Source organism: Tursiops truncatus, chromosome 2, assembly GCF_011762595.2.
Source record: "Tursiops truncatus isolate mTurTru1 chromosome 2, mTurTru1.mat.Y, whole genome shotgun sequence".
Taxonomy (NCBI): Eukaryota; Metazoa; Chordata; class Mammalia; order Artiodactyla; family Delphinidae; genus Tursiops; species Tursiops truncatus.
The window spans coordinates 143,760,202-143,776,946 of NC_047035.1; the positions used below are offsets into that span (position 1 = coordinate 143,760,202).

The 16,745-nt window shown below is 41.2% G+C and overlaps 1 protein-coding gene and 1 long non-coding RNA gene across 7 annotated transcripts in view; one reads left to right on the plus strand and one right to left on the minus strand.

Annotated features, from left to right (window-relative positions):
* The window catches only part of LOC109551819 (uncharacterized), a 54,351-nt gene extending 49,329 nt beyond the window's left edge, over positions 1-5,022 (minus strand). For all 3 annotated transcript variants that reach the window (XR_004525339.2, XR_002178518.3, XR_012330321.1), the window contains exons 1-4: positions 4,882-5,022; positions 4,498-4,616; positions 4,126-4,212; positions 498-570 (exon numbers count right to left, since the gene is read on the minus strand). This is a non-coding gene — a long non-coding RNA (uncharacterized lncRNA). The remainder of the gene's footprint in view (positions 1-497; positions 571-4,125; positions 4,213-4,497; positions 4,617-4,881) is intronic.
* MTHFS (methenyltetrahydrofolate synthetase) overlaps positions 4,995-16,745 on the plus strand; it is a 260,674-nt gene continuing 248,923 nt past the window's right edge. For 2 of the 4 annotated variants that reach the window (XM_073801471.1, XM_019945936.3), the window contains exons 1-2: positions 4,995-5,124; positions 12,886-13,147. In XM_073801471.1, the coding sequence (XP_073657572.1) occupies positions 5,008-5,124; positions 12,886-13,147 (379 nt within the window). In that variant the 5' untranslated portion in view covers positions 4,995-5,007. Of the gene's footprint in view, positions 5,182-12,885; positions 13,148-16,745 lie in introns of all 4 variants that reach the window. The other 2 variants (XM_033852245.2, XM_033852246.2) reach the window with 1 other exon arrangement.

Genomic DNA, 16,745 nt, shown 5'->3' on the forward strand with positions numbered 1-16,745 from the left:
GTTGTTGATTGATCCAATAAAGAAACCAGAGCGTTGCCTCCCCAGCAACCCCCTTCAGGCTATGGGCATTTTCACAGGGGCTTTCAGTTAATTCATGCTTTACCTCTCATAGTGATTCTTAACGGTGGGGATTAGGACTTTGGGGCAAGCTAGCAGGGAAATATTTTTGACAAAAGTAGCTTTGGTTACTTATCAAATCACATCTGAGAGGCAACTACCTAGGCCACCTGGGCTTGTGTCTGCAGGAGGCAGGGAGCATTTTCTTCTTCCTCCTTCAGCCAAGTGCCTCCCCTCCCCCTTCTGAAATGTGTTACGTTTTAATTCATTTTTGCATTAATCAGAGCTAAGTGGTGGGAATGAATAGTCATGAACGGACATAAACAGGAAGCATGTGTAAGGGTACTGCTACCTGGAATACACTTGCACAAGAAACCACAAACCCTGGCTTTTACACTGCCATGATCTATTTAACAAAGTGACACTGGGATATCACTGACCGTTTCTGTTTCTGGCTTGGTTGGTCTTTCTGGTCTTTCAAAGTGCAGCTCACTGTGTGTTCTGTTTAGCACTCTGCTTAAAAGAAAAAAGACTTTTATGAACCTCAACTCCTACCTCAAGCCAAACACAAAAATGAAAGTGAAAACAGATCACAGACCTAAATGTTAACTATAAAACTCCAAGAGGAAAACACAGGAGAAAATCTTCACAACCTTGGAGTAGGCAAAGATTTCTTAGCTACAACACAAAAAACCTGAACCAGAAAAGAAAAAAAATGGTAATTTAGAAATCACCAAAATTTTGAAATTCTTTTAAAAAGACACAGTTAAGCACTCAAAGAGAGGGTATGTGAATTATATTTCAATAAAGCTGTTTAAAAAAAAATCTCAAAGCAAGCCATGGAATGAGAGATAATATATGTCACATTATTATCTGACAAAGGACTTGTATCCAGAATAAATATAATACTCGTACAATTCGATAACAACAAGACCATCAACCTAATTTAAAAATTGGCAAAAGGGCTTCCCTGGTGGCGCAGTGGTTGAGAGTCCGCCTGCCGATGCAGGGGACACGGTTTCGTGCCCCCGTCCGGGAAGATCCCACATGCCGCGGAGCGGCTGGGCCCGTGAGCCATGGCCGCTGAGCCTGAGCGTCCGGAGCCTGTGCTCCGCAACGGGAGAGGCCACAACAGTGAGAGGCCCGCGTACCACAAAAAAAAAAATTGGCAAAAAATTGGAACACACTTCACACACAAAAGTAGATGGTCAACAGACATGGAAAAGATGCTGGACACCATTAATCATGAGGGAGATGCAAATTAAAACCACAATGAGACCACTGCACATCTTCCAGGATGGCTAAAATAAAAAAGACTAATAATACCACCCTTGAGGAAGATGTGGAATAACTGGAACTCTCATCCACCCCTGGTGATAATGGTAAACTGTACAACTGCTTTGGAAAACAGATTGGCAACTTCTCATATAGTTAAACACATACTTGCTGTAGGACCCAGCAACTCCACTCTTAGGTATTTATTCAAAAGAAATAAAAACATAGGGACTTCCCTGGTGGAGCAGTGGTTAAGAAGCCACCTGCCAATGCAGGGGACATGGGTTTGAGCCTTGGTTCAGGAAGATCCCACATGCCATGGAGCAACTAAGCCCATGCGCCACAACTACTGAGCCTGCGCTCCTGAGCCCACGAGCCACAACTACTGAAGTCCGTGTGCCTAGAGCCTGTGCTCTGCAACAAGAGAAGCCACTGCAATGAGAAGCTAGCGCACTGCAACGAAGAGTAGCCCCTGTTCACTGCAATTAAAGAAAGCCCGCATGCAGCAATGAAGATCCAACACAGCCAAAAATAAATAAATAAATAAATTTATTGAAAAAAAAATCACTTCCTTACTCTATGGCCCTACAATTTGTTCCAGGCCCATCTTGTTCCTGCCTCAACTCTAGAATCAAGAAGCCCGGGTTGTTTATCAGAGAATATTTAGAAATCAAGATCTGGATGCTAGATTTCATTGCTACTGCAGTGTCACTGCTTCTGGCCCTCTCCCAAACAGAGCTAGGAAATACATGTGTGCTTTTAACATACATATCTCTATTTATTTCTGTATCTATCCATTTGTTTATATATTTAAAATCATGGGTTCATACTGACACTTCGTTTTTTTTTTGGAGTATAGTTGATTTACAATGTTGTGTTAGTTTCAATACTGACACTTCTAATTATCCAGCACCACAGGGTTCATTCCCCAATTCCCTCTTTCTTTATGTGTAACTTGTTTTTCCAACAAGGAGAAACCTGACTCATTATCCATAATATCTTTCCTTATTTGTTCAATTCTAGAATAAAGTTGCTTCACAATTGTTAATATACACCCCTGTGAAAAATAAACGTACCAACTAGAGTGCAATATTTGTATAAAGTTATTTTTGTCTTTGGCCTTACAGTATACAGTCAAAATACTGTTTTCCAAACTTACTTAACTTAGTTTTTTTTCTTCTCCACCCACTTGTTGTGGTTATGCTAATCACTGACAATACAGTTCAGTTTGTTCGTCCCTGCTTGTATTCTATTTTGGCTTCTCTCCACACCCTTCTTGTATGTATAACATTATAAGGGTTCCCATTTCCCCACACCCTTGTCAACATTTATCTCTTGTTTTTTTGACTATAGCCACCCTAGTAAGAAGTGGTATCTCTCTGTGGTTTTGATTTGGATTTCTCTAATGACTAATGGTGATCTTTTTAAGTGCTTATTGGTCATTTGGATATCTGATGTGGAGAAATGTCTATTCAAGTCCTTTGTGCATTTTTAAATTGGATTATATATATATTTTTTTAATTGTTGAGTTTGAGTTCTTTATATATTTTAGATACAAGTCCCTTGTCAGATATATGACTTGTGTGAATATTCTGTCCCAGTCTGTAGGCTGTCTTTTCATTTTCTTGATAGTGTCCTTTGATGCACAGATGTTTTTAATTTTGATGAAGTCCAATTTACTTTTCCTTTCTTGCTTGTGGTTTTGGTGTTATAAGAAACCACTGCCGAAGCCAAGGTGATGAAGATTTATGCCTATGTTTTCTTCCAAGAGTTTCATTTTAGCTCTTATATTTAGGTCTTTGATCTACTTAGAGTTAACTTTTGCATGTAGACATTTAGTTGTCCCAGCATCATTTGTTAGAAAAGACTATTCTTTACCTATAGAATTATCTTGGTACTTTTGTCAAAAAAAAAAAAAAATCGACTATAAATGTAAAGGCTTATTTCTGGACTCTCAATTCTATGACATTTTCCTATCTATCTTTAAGCAAATACCATACTGTCTTGATTACTGTAACTTTGTAGTAACTTTTGAAGTTGGAAAGTGTGAGTTTTCCAACTCTGTTCTTCTTTTTCAAGGTTGTTTTGGTTATTCTGGGTTCCTTGCATTTCCATATGAATTTTAGGATTGGCTTATTGATTTCTGCAAAAAGGCCAAATTTGATAGGGACTGCATTGATTCTATAGATTAATTTGTGGAGTACTGCTATCTTAAAAATACTAAGTCTTCCGATCTATAAACATGAGCTGTCCTTTCACTTATACAGGTTTTCTTTCTTTCAACAATGCTATGTTGCTTTCAGAAGTTTAACTCTCCCTTTGTTAAATTTATTCCTAAGTATTTTATTTTTCTAATGCTCTTGTAAATGGAATTGTTTTTTAAATGTCAGATTATTCATTGTTAGCATATAGAAATCTGTATTAGAGTTCTTCAGAGAAACTGAACCAGTAGGATATATATCTTATATCTTATTATATATACCTGATAATATATCTCCTATTAATATTATTTCCTGATATATGTGTATGCATGTGTATATATATATATATATATATATATGTATGTATTGATACAGAACAAATAGACAATATCTATCTATAAAGAGAATATAAAGAATTGGCTTATGTGATTATGGAGGCTAGTAAGTCTGTTCTATGTCTCCTTCTGTTCTTTCTATCCTATTCCACTGGTCCACTGTATATTCAAGTGGCAGTACCACACTGCTTATTTTCTCTAAACTTCCAACAATTTCAGTTTATTTTCTTTACCCACCGAATTATTAACTTTCTCACCTTTTCATCAGATTACTGAGCCTTTCTCCACGCCTAGTTATTCCCTTGAGCTACTATCCTCTCTCCTCCCAATCCAGGTCACATGCCCTGCAAGAGAAAAAAATTCTTGGTGTCTCCACTTCCTCAAGTCTTCAGTTTCTGAAGGAATAGAACTTTCTCTTTTTTTTAAATTTCATTTTATTTTTTTGGCCATGCGGCATGTGGGGTCTCAGTTCCCCCACCAGGGATGAACCCGCACCCCCTGCTTTGGAAGCGTTGTCTTAACCACTGGACCGCCAGGGAAGTCCCGAAACAGAACTTTTATAGTAGGAGCAAGTTCCAGTTATTCTACAGTGAAAATATTGTTCGACCTTGAGCCTGTAATGAACTAACTTTCAGTCCTGAGTTCTCCAGAGGTGAACAGAAGAGACATGCTGATAGTAAGAGAAAATCACTTGCTTCATCAAGCATCTGTCCCGACCATCGGCAGTAAACCAGCTCCCTCCCAGCTACTGGAAAAGAAAAAGAGGAAGGCGTTATTACAGACAAAAAAAAGTCATCTTCCCTTTAGCTAACAGGTCTGTGTATCGTGTAAATTTCTCTATTCGGCCTGCCTTTGCCTTTTCAGGCCCCAGAGAGCCCCAGTACTACACGACACGTGGCACCCAGGGAATCCTGAGTCTTTATATAACTCCTTCCAGTAGTACCGCCGGCCCAGGGAGGTCAGGCGTGCAGATCTGTCACGGCTGCCCTCGACTTGCTAGGGGAGGGGCGTACATTGACCGCGAAGGCTGCACGTAGTTCGGGTACCAAGGGCGGGAGGCGTGGTGCGCCCGGCGACCCGGAAGCGGGGGGCCAGCGGACCCAGCGGCCTGCGGACGGGACCCGGATCGCACCCGCGAGATGGCGGCGGCGGCCGTGAGCAGCGCCAAGCGGAGCCTGCGGGCCGAGCTGAAGCGGCGTCTGCGGGCGCTGAGCGCCGAGGAGCGGCTGCGCCAGTCCCGCCTCTTAGCCCAGAAGGTGGGAGAACGCGACAACAGCCACCGTAACGCCGGACCCGGAAGCCTCCAGGCCTGCGTATGTGCGCAGGCGCAAGCCTCCGGCGCGCGCACGTCCGCCCGGCGCGCGCACGTCCGCCCGGCGCGCGCACGTCCGCCCGGCGCGCGCACGTCCGCCCGGCGCGCGCACGTCCTCTGAGGGCGCGCAGTGTTCCTCTGAGGGCGTGCAGTGTTCCCCTCAGCACGCGCAAGTCCAGTTGTGGGTGTTGGAACGCTGTTGGGTTCAGTGTTCGCGCCGTGGAGAGTTATGGGGTTTGTGAGGGAGAGGATGGAAGTGGGTGACAGACTGCTGAGGTAAGAGCAGCGTGAGAGCAGAAAGATCTGGAGGGGGAGACGGGCGGACACCTGAGCGCCAGTGTGCCTTCAGTGAGTCTTAAGAGTCTTAATGAATTACAGGGGACTTCCCCCCGGCGGTCCGGTGGTTAGGACTCAGCGCTCCCACTGCAGGGGGCGCGGGTTGGCCCCCTGGTCGGGGAACTAAGATCGCACATGCCACGCAGCGCGACCAAAAAATAGAGTCCAGTCATTGCAGTAAATTGAACAGAGAAAAATGCAATTACTTCAGACGAGGGAGCCCAAAATGGGGTGCAGAGATGCTCAAGGATGGAAGCCCTTCAGTGAGCCTGTGGAGGGCAGAGCCCTGTCTTCGTAGCCTCAGGGCCTAGCCTTCTCATCACTCAGTAGGTGAACATTAAATGCTTTTTTGAATTAATGAAAGAACTGATTCTCATACTTAGGCTGCCCAAGAAGATAGGAAGCAGAAGAGAGAAATTAGGGGAATGAGTCCAGTTTCGTGCCTGTTGGTTATAATACCTCGATTTTGTTACTTTCGGAGACTGACTTGTTATATACTACCTTGTAGTATAATACAAGTTCATGTAATGCCAGTTTTCGTATCAGTAAATTGGCGGACAGATCCTGTCCGGAAGGCACGTGTTTGGGAGACTGGTTTTTGTTGGACGCACGAAGGAAAAAAAATTGATGTCCCGTGAATAAGTAAATGTTAGTAATTCTAAGTCAAACTAATGATCCCTCTTCCCCAGCATCCTGTCTCTGACATAGATACCAATGTTATATTCGGAAATTAGCATGGGAGTTCTTTTCCTTGATGTCCCTTGAAATTAGATATGCCGTAAGAATTTCTTAATTATCCTTCACTAGTCTATCATCCATTAGTTTCTCAAATTCAAGGTTCCTATGGGTTAAAGCAGTAAAGCAAATACAAGCGTTTCATTCCCCTCTCCATATACATAGGTGTGCGGGAGGGGATCTATGCAGATGTTAGCTTATTTATTCAAACTCAGTACTTTTAGCTATATGAGGAAGGCATTAGTTACTTTAGTAGATGTAGAGAAGTATAGGGTCTTATCCTTACTCTCTAGGTGCTTAAAGTTTAGCTAATTAATTCACATATATTGAACTCATACTGTGGGTCATACTTTGCCATGTAGTGGGTTGTAGGAATGAAAAAGATAGGCTTATTGGACTTCCCTCGTGGTCCAGTGGTTAAGACTGCGCTCCCAATGCAGGGGGCCCGGGTTCGATCACTGGTCAGGGAACTAGATCCTGCATGCTGCAACTAAGAGCCCATATGCCGCAACTAAAAGATCCCACGTGCTGCAACTAAAGACCCAGCGCAGCCAAATAAATAAATATTAGGGTAGGATTGTTACTCTGAAGGAGCAGAGAGTCTTCAAGAGGAAACAGACATGTGAATAAAGAATTGCAGTGCTTTGAGATACAGGGTAAAGGTAAACACCAAAGCTGTAGAAACCTAGCTTAGGGGAGGGGGAATCAGAAGGCTTTCTTTCTGTAGGGAGAAGTTTGAGAAATATTTTGTAGTACAAGATGAAGTTTGTCAGGTGAAGGGAAGATAGGGTGGGTGAACATGTGCAGGAATATTTTGGCAAGAGAAGGAAAGACAATTTAACATGGGTTTTGGAACTCTTTAGCTCTGGATTTAATCTGGCCCCACTGTGTTTTAGCTGCATATGGCCTTGGACAAGTCCTCTAATCTTTCTGAGCCTCTGGTTCCTTATCTATAAAAGGATAATGTCGTCCTTGAAGACCTATTGTGAAGGTTAAAGCAGTGTGTTAAGGGATGCATAGAGTGCTTCACATATTTTTGATATATCGTTTAGGAAGAGAATATTGGCAGCATTTTTGGAAAATGGGTTGGGGGTGGAAGAATGAGAAAAAAATACATGGAGACCAGTAAGGGGCTGTTGTGATAATTTGGGTGAGAGGTAATAAAGATGTAAACGAGGGCATGGGCAGTGAAGGTGAGGGGGAAAAGCAGGTGAATGGGAGACTATGTAGTGAGAATCAGCGGGACTTGGCAATTAACTGGATGGAGATTAGAGAGTACTGGAAAAGGGGAGCCACCTATGATTCCAAACTTTAGAGCTGCGGATAAAGGGTTTTGAACATTACTAGGCACAAGGAAGGTAAGAGTTGGAGCAGATTTTGGAGGGGCATGGGGACAATAAAGGTGAGTTCAGTTTGGTTTGTCTATAGTAGATTAGAATTAAAAAAAACTCCAGGTGGGAATAGTAGCCATATAGAGACAGAACCACTGATATCAGTAGATTGACAACTGAGAGCGGGCATCAGAGAGAGAAAAATTCAAAAGCAGACCCATGACTCCCAGTAATAAACACATTTTACTCCATACAAATAAATGTACTCATATAAGAAATCTGTTTCACAACCAGGTGTTTGACAACTCTTACTATATACAACAAACTTTAATATTTTCTATTTCATTTGCTGATTGTAACCCACTGTTGACTTCATGACCAACCAATGGATCAAGGCCCAAAATATCAACATACTGGGACTAGAACAATGTTTTGCCATAGTGCATGTTCAATACAGTAAAGGTATTAAATGATGCCTTTCTCCCAATAATTTAAAAAAAGGCAAATTTATTCTTATTGACACAGCACTTTTTTAATAATTTAGAAGTTTATCAGAAAAGTAATGTATGGTAAAGAAATTATACTTTATGCCATATCTTGACTCCTCAACAAATAAGTTGAGGAAATTAATGCCAAGTACTCATTTTGTTTTCCATTCTATCTGCCAATTTGTGACACCTTTATCGTTATATTTACATTGCCAAGTTTTTATAATATTTGTGCTCTGTTCTGTAACTGTAATAAGTCTACTGAGCATTTTCTGTGCCTGATTTCCAAACTTGAAATTCAAGTAAATAGTATTTACAGTATTGTGGTTATATATATAGTGTTCACTACAGAACCAAATTGTAATATTGAATGTGTAAGAAAAGGATATACAATTCAATGTCACTAGACGTGTGTGGCTAGGAGGGGAATATTTCAAGTGTTAATATCAAATACTTTCTTTTTTCTTATGCTTTATAATTGCTCGAAATTACGGCATTCTTAATTTTCCTATTTGGTGTATAAATTTCTAATTTAGCTCTCTGTTCAAGTTTCCGATTGCCTTTGTTTTTCCTTTTTGGCAAAGTAAGAATATGCCTTATCAATAGATTCTTTTTCATTTTGTTTGTTAAAATAAATCCACTTTCTTCTTGAAAGCACTCTAGTCCACTGCTCCCTCTGGTCTGGTTGACTTTGAGTCTGTGCTATAGCCATTGCCCTGGGGTTCCTCTTTCTCTGCTTTTAAGTTACGGCTGTTTTTTGAATCCAGTATCTTCTCTCTTAGACCTCTTCCTTCCTTCTTCTTTTTCTTTATTTTCTTTCTTTATTTTTGGCTGCGTTGGGTCTTCGTTGCTGTGTGCAGGCTTTATCTAGTTGTGGTGAGCGGGGGCTACTCTTTGTTGGGGTGCGCGGGCTTCTCATTGTGGGGGCTTCTCTTGTTTCAGAGCATGGGCTCTAGCCGCGTGGGCTTCAGTAGTTGTGGCTCGCGAGCTCTAGAGCGCAGGCTCAGTAGTTGTGCGCATGAGCTTAGTTGCTCTGCGGCATGTGGGATTTTCCCGGACCAGGGCTCGAACCTGTGTCCCCTGCATTGGCAGGCAGATTCTTAACCACTGAGCCACCAGGGAAGCCCCTTTTGTTGTTGTTGTTATCTTATTAGATTGTATTCTCAAGTAACTTTTGGGGAGAAAATATCTATGAGGGTAAACTCTTTAATACTTTATACATTAGGAAATGTTTTTACCTGATTGAGAGTTTGAATTTCAAGTTTAAAATTATTTTTCCTTGTTCTGCTCAGCATCCATGACCTCCATTCAATCTGAAGACTGGTATCTTTACCTATTATGTCTTTGATTACTTCTTTTCCTTTCTGCAATTCCTGTTAATCAAATAGTAAAAATCCTAGATTGATCTTCTATGTCTCTTAATATTTTTTATTTTCCCCACGTCTTTGTCTTTTTCCCCTACTTGAGGCTTTCTCCTGAATTGTTTTAATTTTGGTAATGTTAATTTTAATTTCCAGGTATTTTTTAATTCTCTGATTGCTTTCTTTCCAAAGCAGCCTGTTGTTGTTTTATAGATGCATCTATCTTCTTGAACTTGTCTGAGAAAACTAATTAGAATTTTTAAAAATCCATGTTCTCTGAATTATAATGATCTCACTTTCCTGCTGGATCACTCCACCCACCTCTTCTTTTATTTTCATTTATTTATTTATTTATTTTTATTGGAGTATAGTTGCTTTACACTGCTGTGTCAGTTTCTGCTGTACAGCAAAGTGAATCAGCCATGCTTATACATATATCCTCTTTTTTGGATTTCCTTCCCATTTAGGTCACCACAGAGCACTGAGTAAAGTTCCCTGTGCTATATAGTAGGTTCTCCTTAGTTATCTGTTGCATACATAGTAGTGTATATATGTCAACCCCAATCTCCCAATTCCTCCCACCCCCTCCCCCTTTCCCCCTTGGTATCCATATGTTTGTTCTCTACATCTGTGTCTCTGTTTCTGCTTTGCAAATAAGTTCATCTGTACCATTTTTATAGGTTCCACATATATGCATTAATTTGTTTTTCTCTTTTTGCCTTACTTTGTATGATAGTCTCTAGGTCCATCCACATCTCTGCAAATGGCACAATTTCGTTCCTTTTTACGGTTGAGTAATATTCCATTGTATATATGTACCACATTTTCTTTATCCATTCCTCTGTTGATGGACATTTAGGTTGCTTCCATGTCCTGGCTCTTGTAAATAGTGCTACAATGAACATTGGGGTGCATGTGTCTTTTTGAATTATGGTTTTCTCTGGGTATATGCCCAGGAGTGGGACTGCTGGATCATATAGTAGTTCTATTTTTAGTTTTTTAAGGTGCTCTTCTCCATAGTGGCTGTATCAATTCCCCTTTTAAAAAATCCTTCTAATTTGTGTTTTGGCTTTCTAAAATGTTTGATGAACCATTACTGTCTGTACATATTTATGAAGGAAGGTGTGATAACTAATGGGGATTTCCTTTGCTTTTTTAGTCACTTTGGAATTCCATGGGAAGAATGGATTCTGTCTGACCTACACCCATGTTCCCCAAGTGTTGTGATCTGCTACTCTTTTGTCTGTAAATACTGTCCCATCCACTCTGTCTTGCAGAAACTAGTCAAATCTCTATCCTCTTGTTATCAGGGCTATCATGGCTTTCTTTTTTGTGTGCTTTTTTACTGTCATATAAGTGAGATTTGAGGAAGAAAGAAAGATAAGTGTGTATACATAGTCTCACACTGAATTTTAACTGATGTTTATTACTGCTTATTCAGCTTCTGATTTACTGTGTTCTGCTTTAAACAGAACAAGATAGACATTTAACTTTCCCAGAAAGTACTTGGGTGCCAAAAGCCTCAGATCTGCCCAACGTCTGGGTTTCACAGTTCCATTTGCTTTGCCTGCTTCAGGCCTGATAATAGCTATGTAACTGCTCGGAAAGGTAGAGTTAACTTCCTTCATTAGCACTGGTTTGGTGTGCTCTATTTACTTAACTTCTGTGTCCCTTTTTATTAGGAATAACTTGACTTTCTGTGCCTGTGTCTTTCTGGCACTCGTATTTATGTCACTTAAAAAAAAATAAATTTATTTATTTATTTTTGGCTGCGTTGGGTCTTCGTTGCTGCATGCGGGCTTTCTCTAGTTGTGGCGAGCTGGGGCTACTCTTTGTTGTGGTGCGTCAGCTTCTCATTGTGGTGGCTTCTCTTATTGCGGAGCACAGGCTCTAGGCACACGGGCTTCAGTAGTTGTGGCACATGGGCTCACTTGTTGTGGCTCGCAGGCTCTAGAGCGCAGGCTCAGTAGTTGTGGTGCACAGGCTTAGTTGCTCTGTGGCATGTGGGATCTTCCCGGACCAGGGCTCGAACCCGTGTCCCCTGCATTGGCAGGTGGATTCTTAACCACTGCACCACCAGGAAAGCCCTATAAGTCACTTCTGCAGTAACTTTTCCTTCTTAGCTCGGAGAACGGGGAAGAACAGAAAAGGAAGAAAATAAAAAGAGCTAACTTCTGAGACTGGGGAAGTTCTGAAATTATTAAAATTTCTAATGTGAGCAAAGCTCAGCCCGTTTCTTCTGCCTCATGAATGATTAACCTGAGTACAAAGGGAGTACTTTCCCTGGCGGTCCAGTGGTTAAGACTCTGTGCTTCCACTGCAGGGTTCACGGGTCCAATCCCTAGGCGGGGAACTAAGATCACGCACGCCAGCACGGCCAAAAAATTAATTAATTAATTAATTAAACTGAGCAAAAAGGGATGCTTTCCCCCAGGTGCACCTTCTTTACAACATGGCACTTGCTCTTAGAGGGCCTTTGCCTCTCCAGGATCCCCCTACCTTACGTCTTTGTGAACATTTTAACATTCATTTGAACAGAAGAGCTTATAGCAGATGGGACGGAGGTGGGTAGAGCTAAGAGAACTGTATGGCATGTTGTCTGCCACAGGGAGTTTACAGACTGGCCAGGATGCTACATTTAGGGCACACCAAACAATTAATAATCAAATTATGACAACACATAATTGTTAGGTTGTATAGTGACTCTAAACATAGTAAGGGTTCTCTAGGAGTCAGGAAAAGTTAGGCCTTGAGTTGGGCTTAAATGGGTAGAATTTGGCAGGAGAGAAGGCTGACCATCCAGGGAGTAAAGAAGCTTGTGAGAGCTTCAGAGTTAAAATAAAGAAGAGACAGACTCTCGGGGAAGTGGGTGACAGGATTGAAGTCTGCTAGAACGGGTAGATGGGGTTCAAGCTTGAAATTCCTGATGTAGACAGCAGGGCCTCACAGTGACTTTTTTTTTCTTTTTTTTTTTGCTGTACGCGGGCCTCTCACTGCTGTGGCCTCTCCCTTTGTGGAGCACAGGCTCCGGACGCGCAGGCTCAGCGGCCATGGCTCACGGGCCCAGCCGCTCCGCGGCATGTGGGATCTTCCCAGACCGGGGCACGAATCCATGTCCCCTGCATTGGCAGGCGGACTCTCAACCACTGCGCCACCAGGGAAGCCCCTCACAGTGACTTTTTAATGAATTGTCACACTGCCAGAGTAGGTGTGCCAGAGAAGTGTAAAGGGATCAGAGAAGTAAGTGTTGGGTCCAGAAGTTCAAGTCAGGCTTCAGGATGCGTATTATTTGACCTATTATATACTAGTCTGCTGTTTTTGTTTGTTTGTTTTTGGATAAAGAGGTTGGAGAAGGCTGAGAGAAAAGGGAGAAAGCATTAAAACTGTTAAAGGGAGCCACTAGTTTTTAAAAGTATAACCTTGGAAATTATAACCGCCATCATTTCCCATTTAGGTGTTTACCCATAGTCAATATCAAAAGTCCAAAAGAATCTCCATCTTTCTGAGCATGCAAGATGAAATTGAGACAGAAGAGATCATCAAGGACATTTTCCAACAAGGCAAAACCTGCTTTATCCCACGGTACCAGTTCCAGAGCAATCACATGGATATGGTGAAATTAGCATCGCCTGAGGAAATCTCTTCACTTCCCAAAACATCCTGGAATATTCATCAGCCCAGTGAGGTCGAGGTTCGGGAGGAGGCCTTGTCCACAGGTGAGTGTTATGGTATTAGAATCCGCACCTTAGGATGCTCTCAGGCTGTGATGGGTTGTTAGACCTCTGATCCGCTTGTTATGGTTGGGTCAGTGGGGGTCACTTTTCCTACAGGGATGAACTTGTATTTCACTTATATTCCAAGACACCGACCTAACCTCGTTCAGGGTGCGATGCCCTCTGTAAACTGTGAAGTGTCAACTGTAATAGTAAGGTATTAAGGTATTGTTGCCTTTTCACAGACTCCTGCCCTGACCTTGTGGGTTGGATTATACATTTTCCCTGGATAATACTGCATTTCCCATGGTTTCAGTTATGGTCTGTATGGTAATGAGTACCTTATTATTAATGATATAAGCATTTATATCTCCAGCTCAGACCTGTCAACACCTTGGGTATCACATGGTCATCTCCAACACAACATGTTCCAAACTGAATCATATTGCCTCATGCCCACTATCCTGTGTTTCTCTTAGTGTATAGTACCATCACCACCCATCACCGTGCCAGAAATCTCAAGATCATCCTTGACTCTTCTCTTTCCCTCATGTTCCATGTGTGCCGATTGCTGAGCCCTGATGATTTTACTTACTGAGTTATTTATTGAACCTGTCCACTCCTCTCTAATCCCACTGCTACCACTGCAGTCTAAGCCACCATCTTCCCTTGCTTGGGTTATTATAACAGCCTCCTAACTCTTCTTCCTCTCCTCCCTCTCAGTCTATTATCTATGTAGTAATTGAAACAAGATTTCTGAAATGCAAAGCTGACCATTTCTCTCCCCTGTTTAAAGTCTTTCAGTGACTTTCCGCTGCCCTTAGTTTGAATCAAACATTCCTTAACAAGGCTCTTCCTGATTTGGCCTTGCTATTCTTTCCATTTTTACATCTTTCTACTCCCTCACTTTATAGTCTGAGTTTCAGCCACTCTGAATCTCTCCCAGTTTCCCAACCCCATTTTTAAAAAATTGAAATATAGTTGATTGACAATATTGTGTTAACTTCAAGTATATAGCAAAATGATTCAGTCATATATATATGTATATTTTCCATTATAGATTATTATAAGATATTAAATATAGTTCCCTGTGCTGTACAGTAAATCCTCGTTGCTTATCTATTTTATACATTGTAATTTGTTTCTGTTAATCCCATACTCCTAATTTATCCGCCTTGGTAACCATAAGTTTGTTTTCTATGTCTATGAGTCTGTTTCTGTTTTGTATATAGATTCATTTGTATTATTTTTTTAGATTCCACATACAAGTGACATCATATAATATTTGATATTATATCCATCCATGTTGCCACAAATAGCAATGTTTCATTCTTTTTTATGGCCAAGTAGTATTCCACTGTGTGTGTGTGTGTGTGTGTGTGTGTGTGTGTGTGTGTGTGTGTACACACACGTACACCACATCTTCTTAAACCAATCACGTGTTGATGGGCCCTTGGGTTGTTTCTATGTCTTGGCCATTGCAGATAGCTTCTGTGAACACTGGAGTGTATGTATCTTTTCAAATTAGGCCAACCCCATTTTGCTTTTTCTACTGCTGGACCTTTATACGTGCTATTCCCTGGCCAACAGCCACTTGGGAGATTTAATCATTATCAAGCAGTCGAAGAGCTGGAAGCAAAACAAGCTAAGGTACTATTTTGTACTACAATGCCTCAAACCTGTCTTAGAGGTATGTAGTTTTGATTAAGACTTAAACAGTTGCAAAGAAATCCCAGTGAAGCTTTATGCAATCTTCTCTCAATTTCTGTTCCTTTTCATTTTTACAACATAACCTGTAAAATCAGTATGACAGCATGGGAAGGGACAGAGTCAAGGTCTCATGGTAGTAAGGGGATTATTTACTTTGCTACTTTTTCTCCTATATTATACAGTCCTGTGCTTTGTTAGATGTTTAGACACCAAAAGTACACTCAGATCTACCTCCTAGACCAGATGAATGCCAACATTATAAAAATTTTAAGACAGTGAAACATAAGGGAATGTAGTGTATCTTGGGAGGTAGCCCAGGCTTATAGATAAGGAAAGATAGGAATTGTGGGCTCTGGCATTGCTCACACTTCATCAGCTACTTCTCCAGACTCACGGGCTTATGGGTGGAGCCCAGGGCACTTTCCTAATTCTGGTTGACCATATTAACATCTCCTTCCATGCTTGCATCACTCTGTGATGTCCTGGCTAATTGAAATGCTACTTGGTATCCTCCAGTAACCAGTTTCTCCAGAGGCAGCCCATTGTCTTTGTAGAACAACTCTGCTCCTTGTAGAATATATTCCTTTGGTTGAGCTAAAATGTGTCACCCTGAACCTTCATGCATTAGTTCTATTTCTGTTTAAGTACGATAGAGGGGAAGAGTAAGGAAGAAGCATGATCTTTCCTCTTAATTTAGCTGTACTTCCTGGTTAGGATAAACTCAGTTCAAACAAGTGAGGTAAATCATTTATATATAGGTTTTAGCACATCATTTGGCACATAGGAGCTATTCAGTAAATGGTAACTATTATTAATTTTAAACAAGGAAGGCAGGATTATTCATTATGCAGTCAACTCAATGCTACCTGAGTGTTTAACATTTTGATAATTTCCAACAAACATTTTCTGAACATCTACTTTGTATCAGACACTGTATTAGCTCTGGAACGATAAGGTCCTGGACTTCAAGGCGCTCACACTCTAGCTGGGGAGACAGAAAACATATGTAAGTAGAACGACTATCCCAACCTGTTGTATATATCAAATATAAGTCAAATGAAAAGAATATTAAGAATATAGAAGTTCAGGGCTTGGCCCTGAATGGAAAAAAGTTCACTCACAAAACTGCTTGTTCATTTTTTTTCTCCTCCATACCATTTATTCATGCTGTATTTGTGGGACGGGTTGCTTTTTCTCCCCATGTGTTTTTCTTTGCAGATGCTTGCAATTGGCATTGCAAAGGGTTAGGGAATTATACCTGTAGTTTCTTGCAATTGCAGCCTGGGAGCTAATGCTCTTTGCTGTTGTTTATAGAATGTTCGATTTGCAGTCTCTGCTGTTTGTTATCTCCCAGCATCACATTCTGCACCGTGGATTTTTGCTCACATCAGCAGTTTAGAATGTGGCATCTTCAGTGCTACAGCATAAATCTAGCTTCATCGTGTTTGTGACAAGCTGACTAGAGCTCAGATTGTTCCCAGTATAGCTTATGTAGCCTGCTTATCTTTCTGGTTTGCTCACGTTATGGCAGGTTAGAAAAAAGTGAGCTCTGGTGTCCTCAGTTGCAAATATAAGCAAAAATTTCACATGGGCTATTTTTGTATTATGTATATAGCAAAATAACAGAAGCATAAAAGAAGGGGAGGGGCTGCCTCTTTACTGCATTTGTTCTCAAAGTGAGGGCTGCTTGGGCAATTAGATTAGCCAGCAGTCCTTCCACTGAAAGGCCATAATCTAATTCAACGTGGCTTAAGCAAAAATAGGATTTTATTGGCCCAGAGACTGAAAAATCCGCAGAAGGGCTAGCTTTAGATATGGCCAGATCAGAGTCGTTAGGATCTACTCTATCTCTGCCTTTTGACTCCGCTTTCATCTATATTGGCTTCATTTC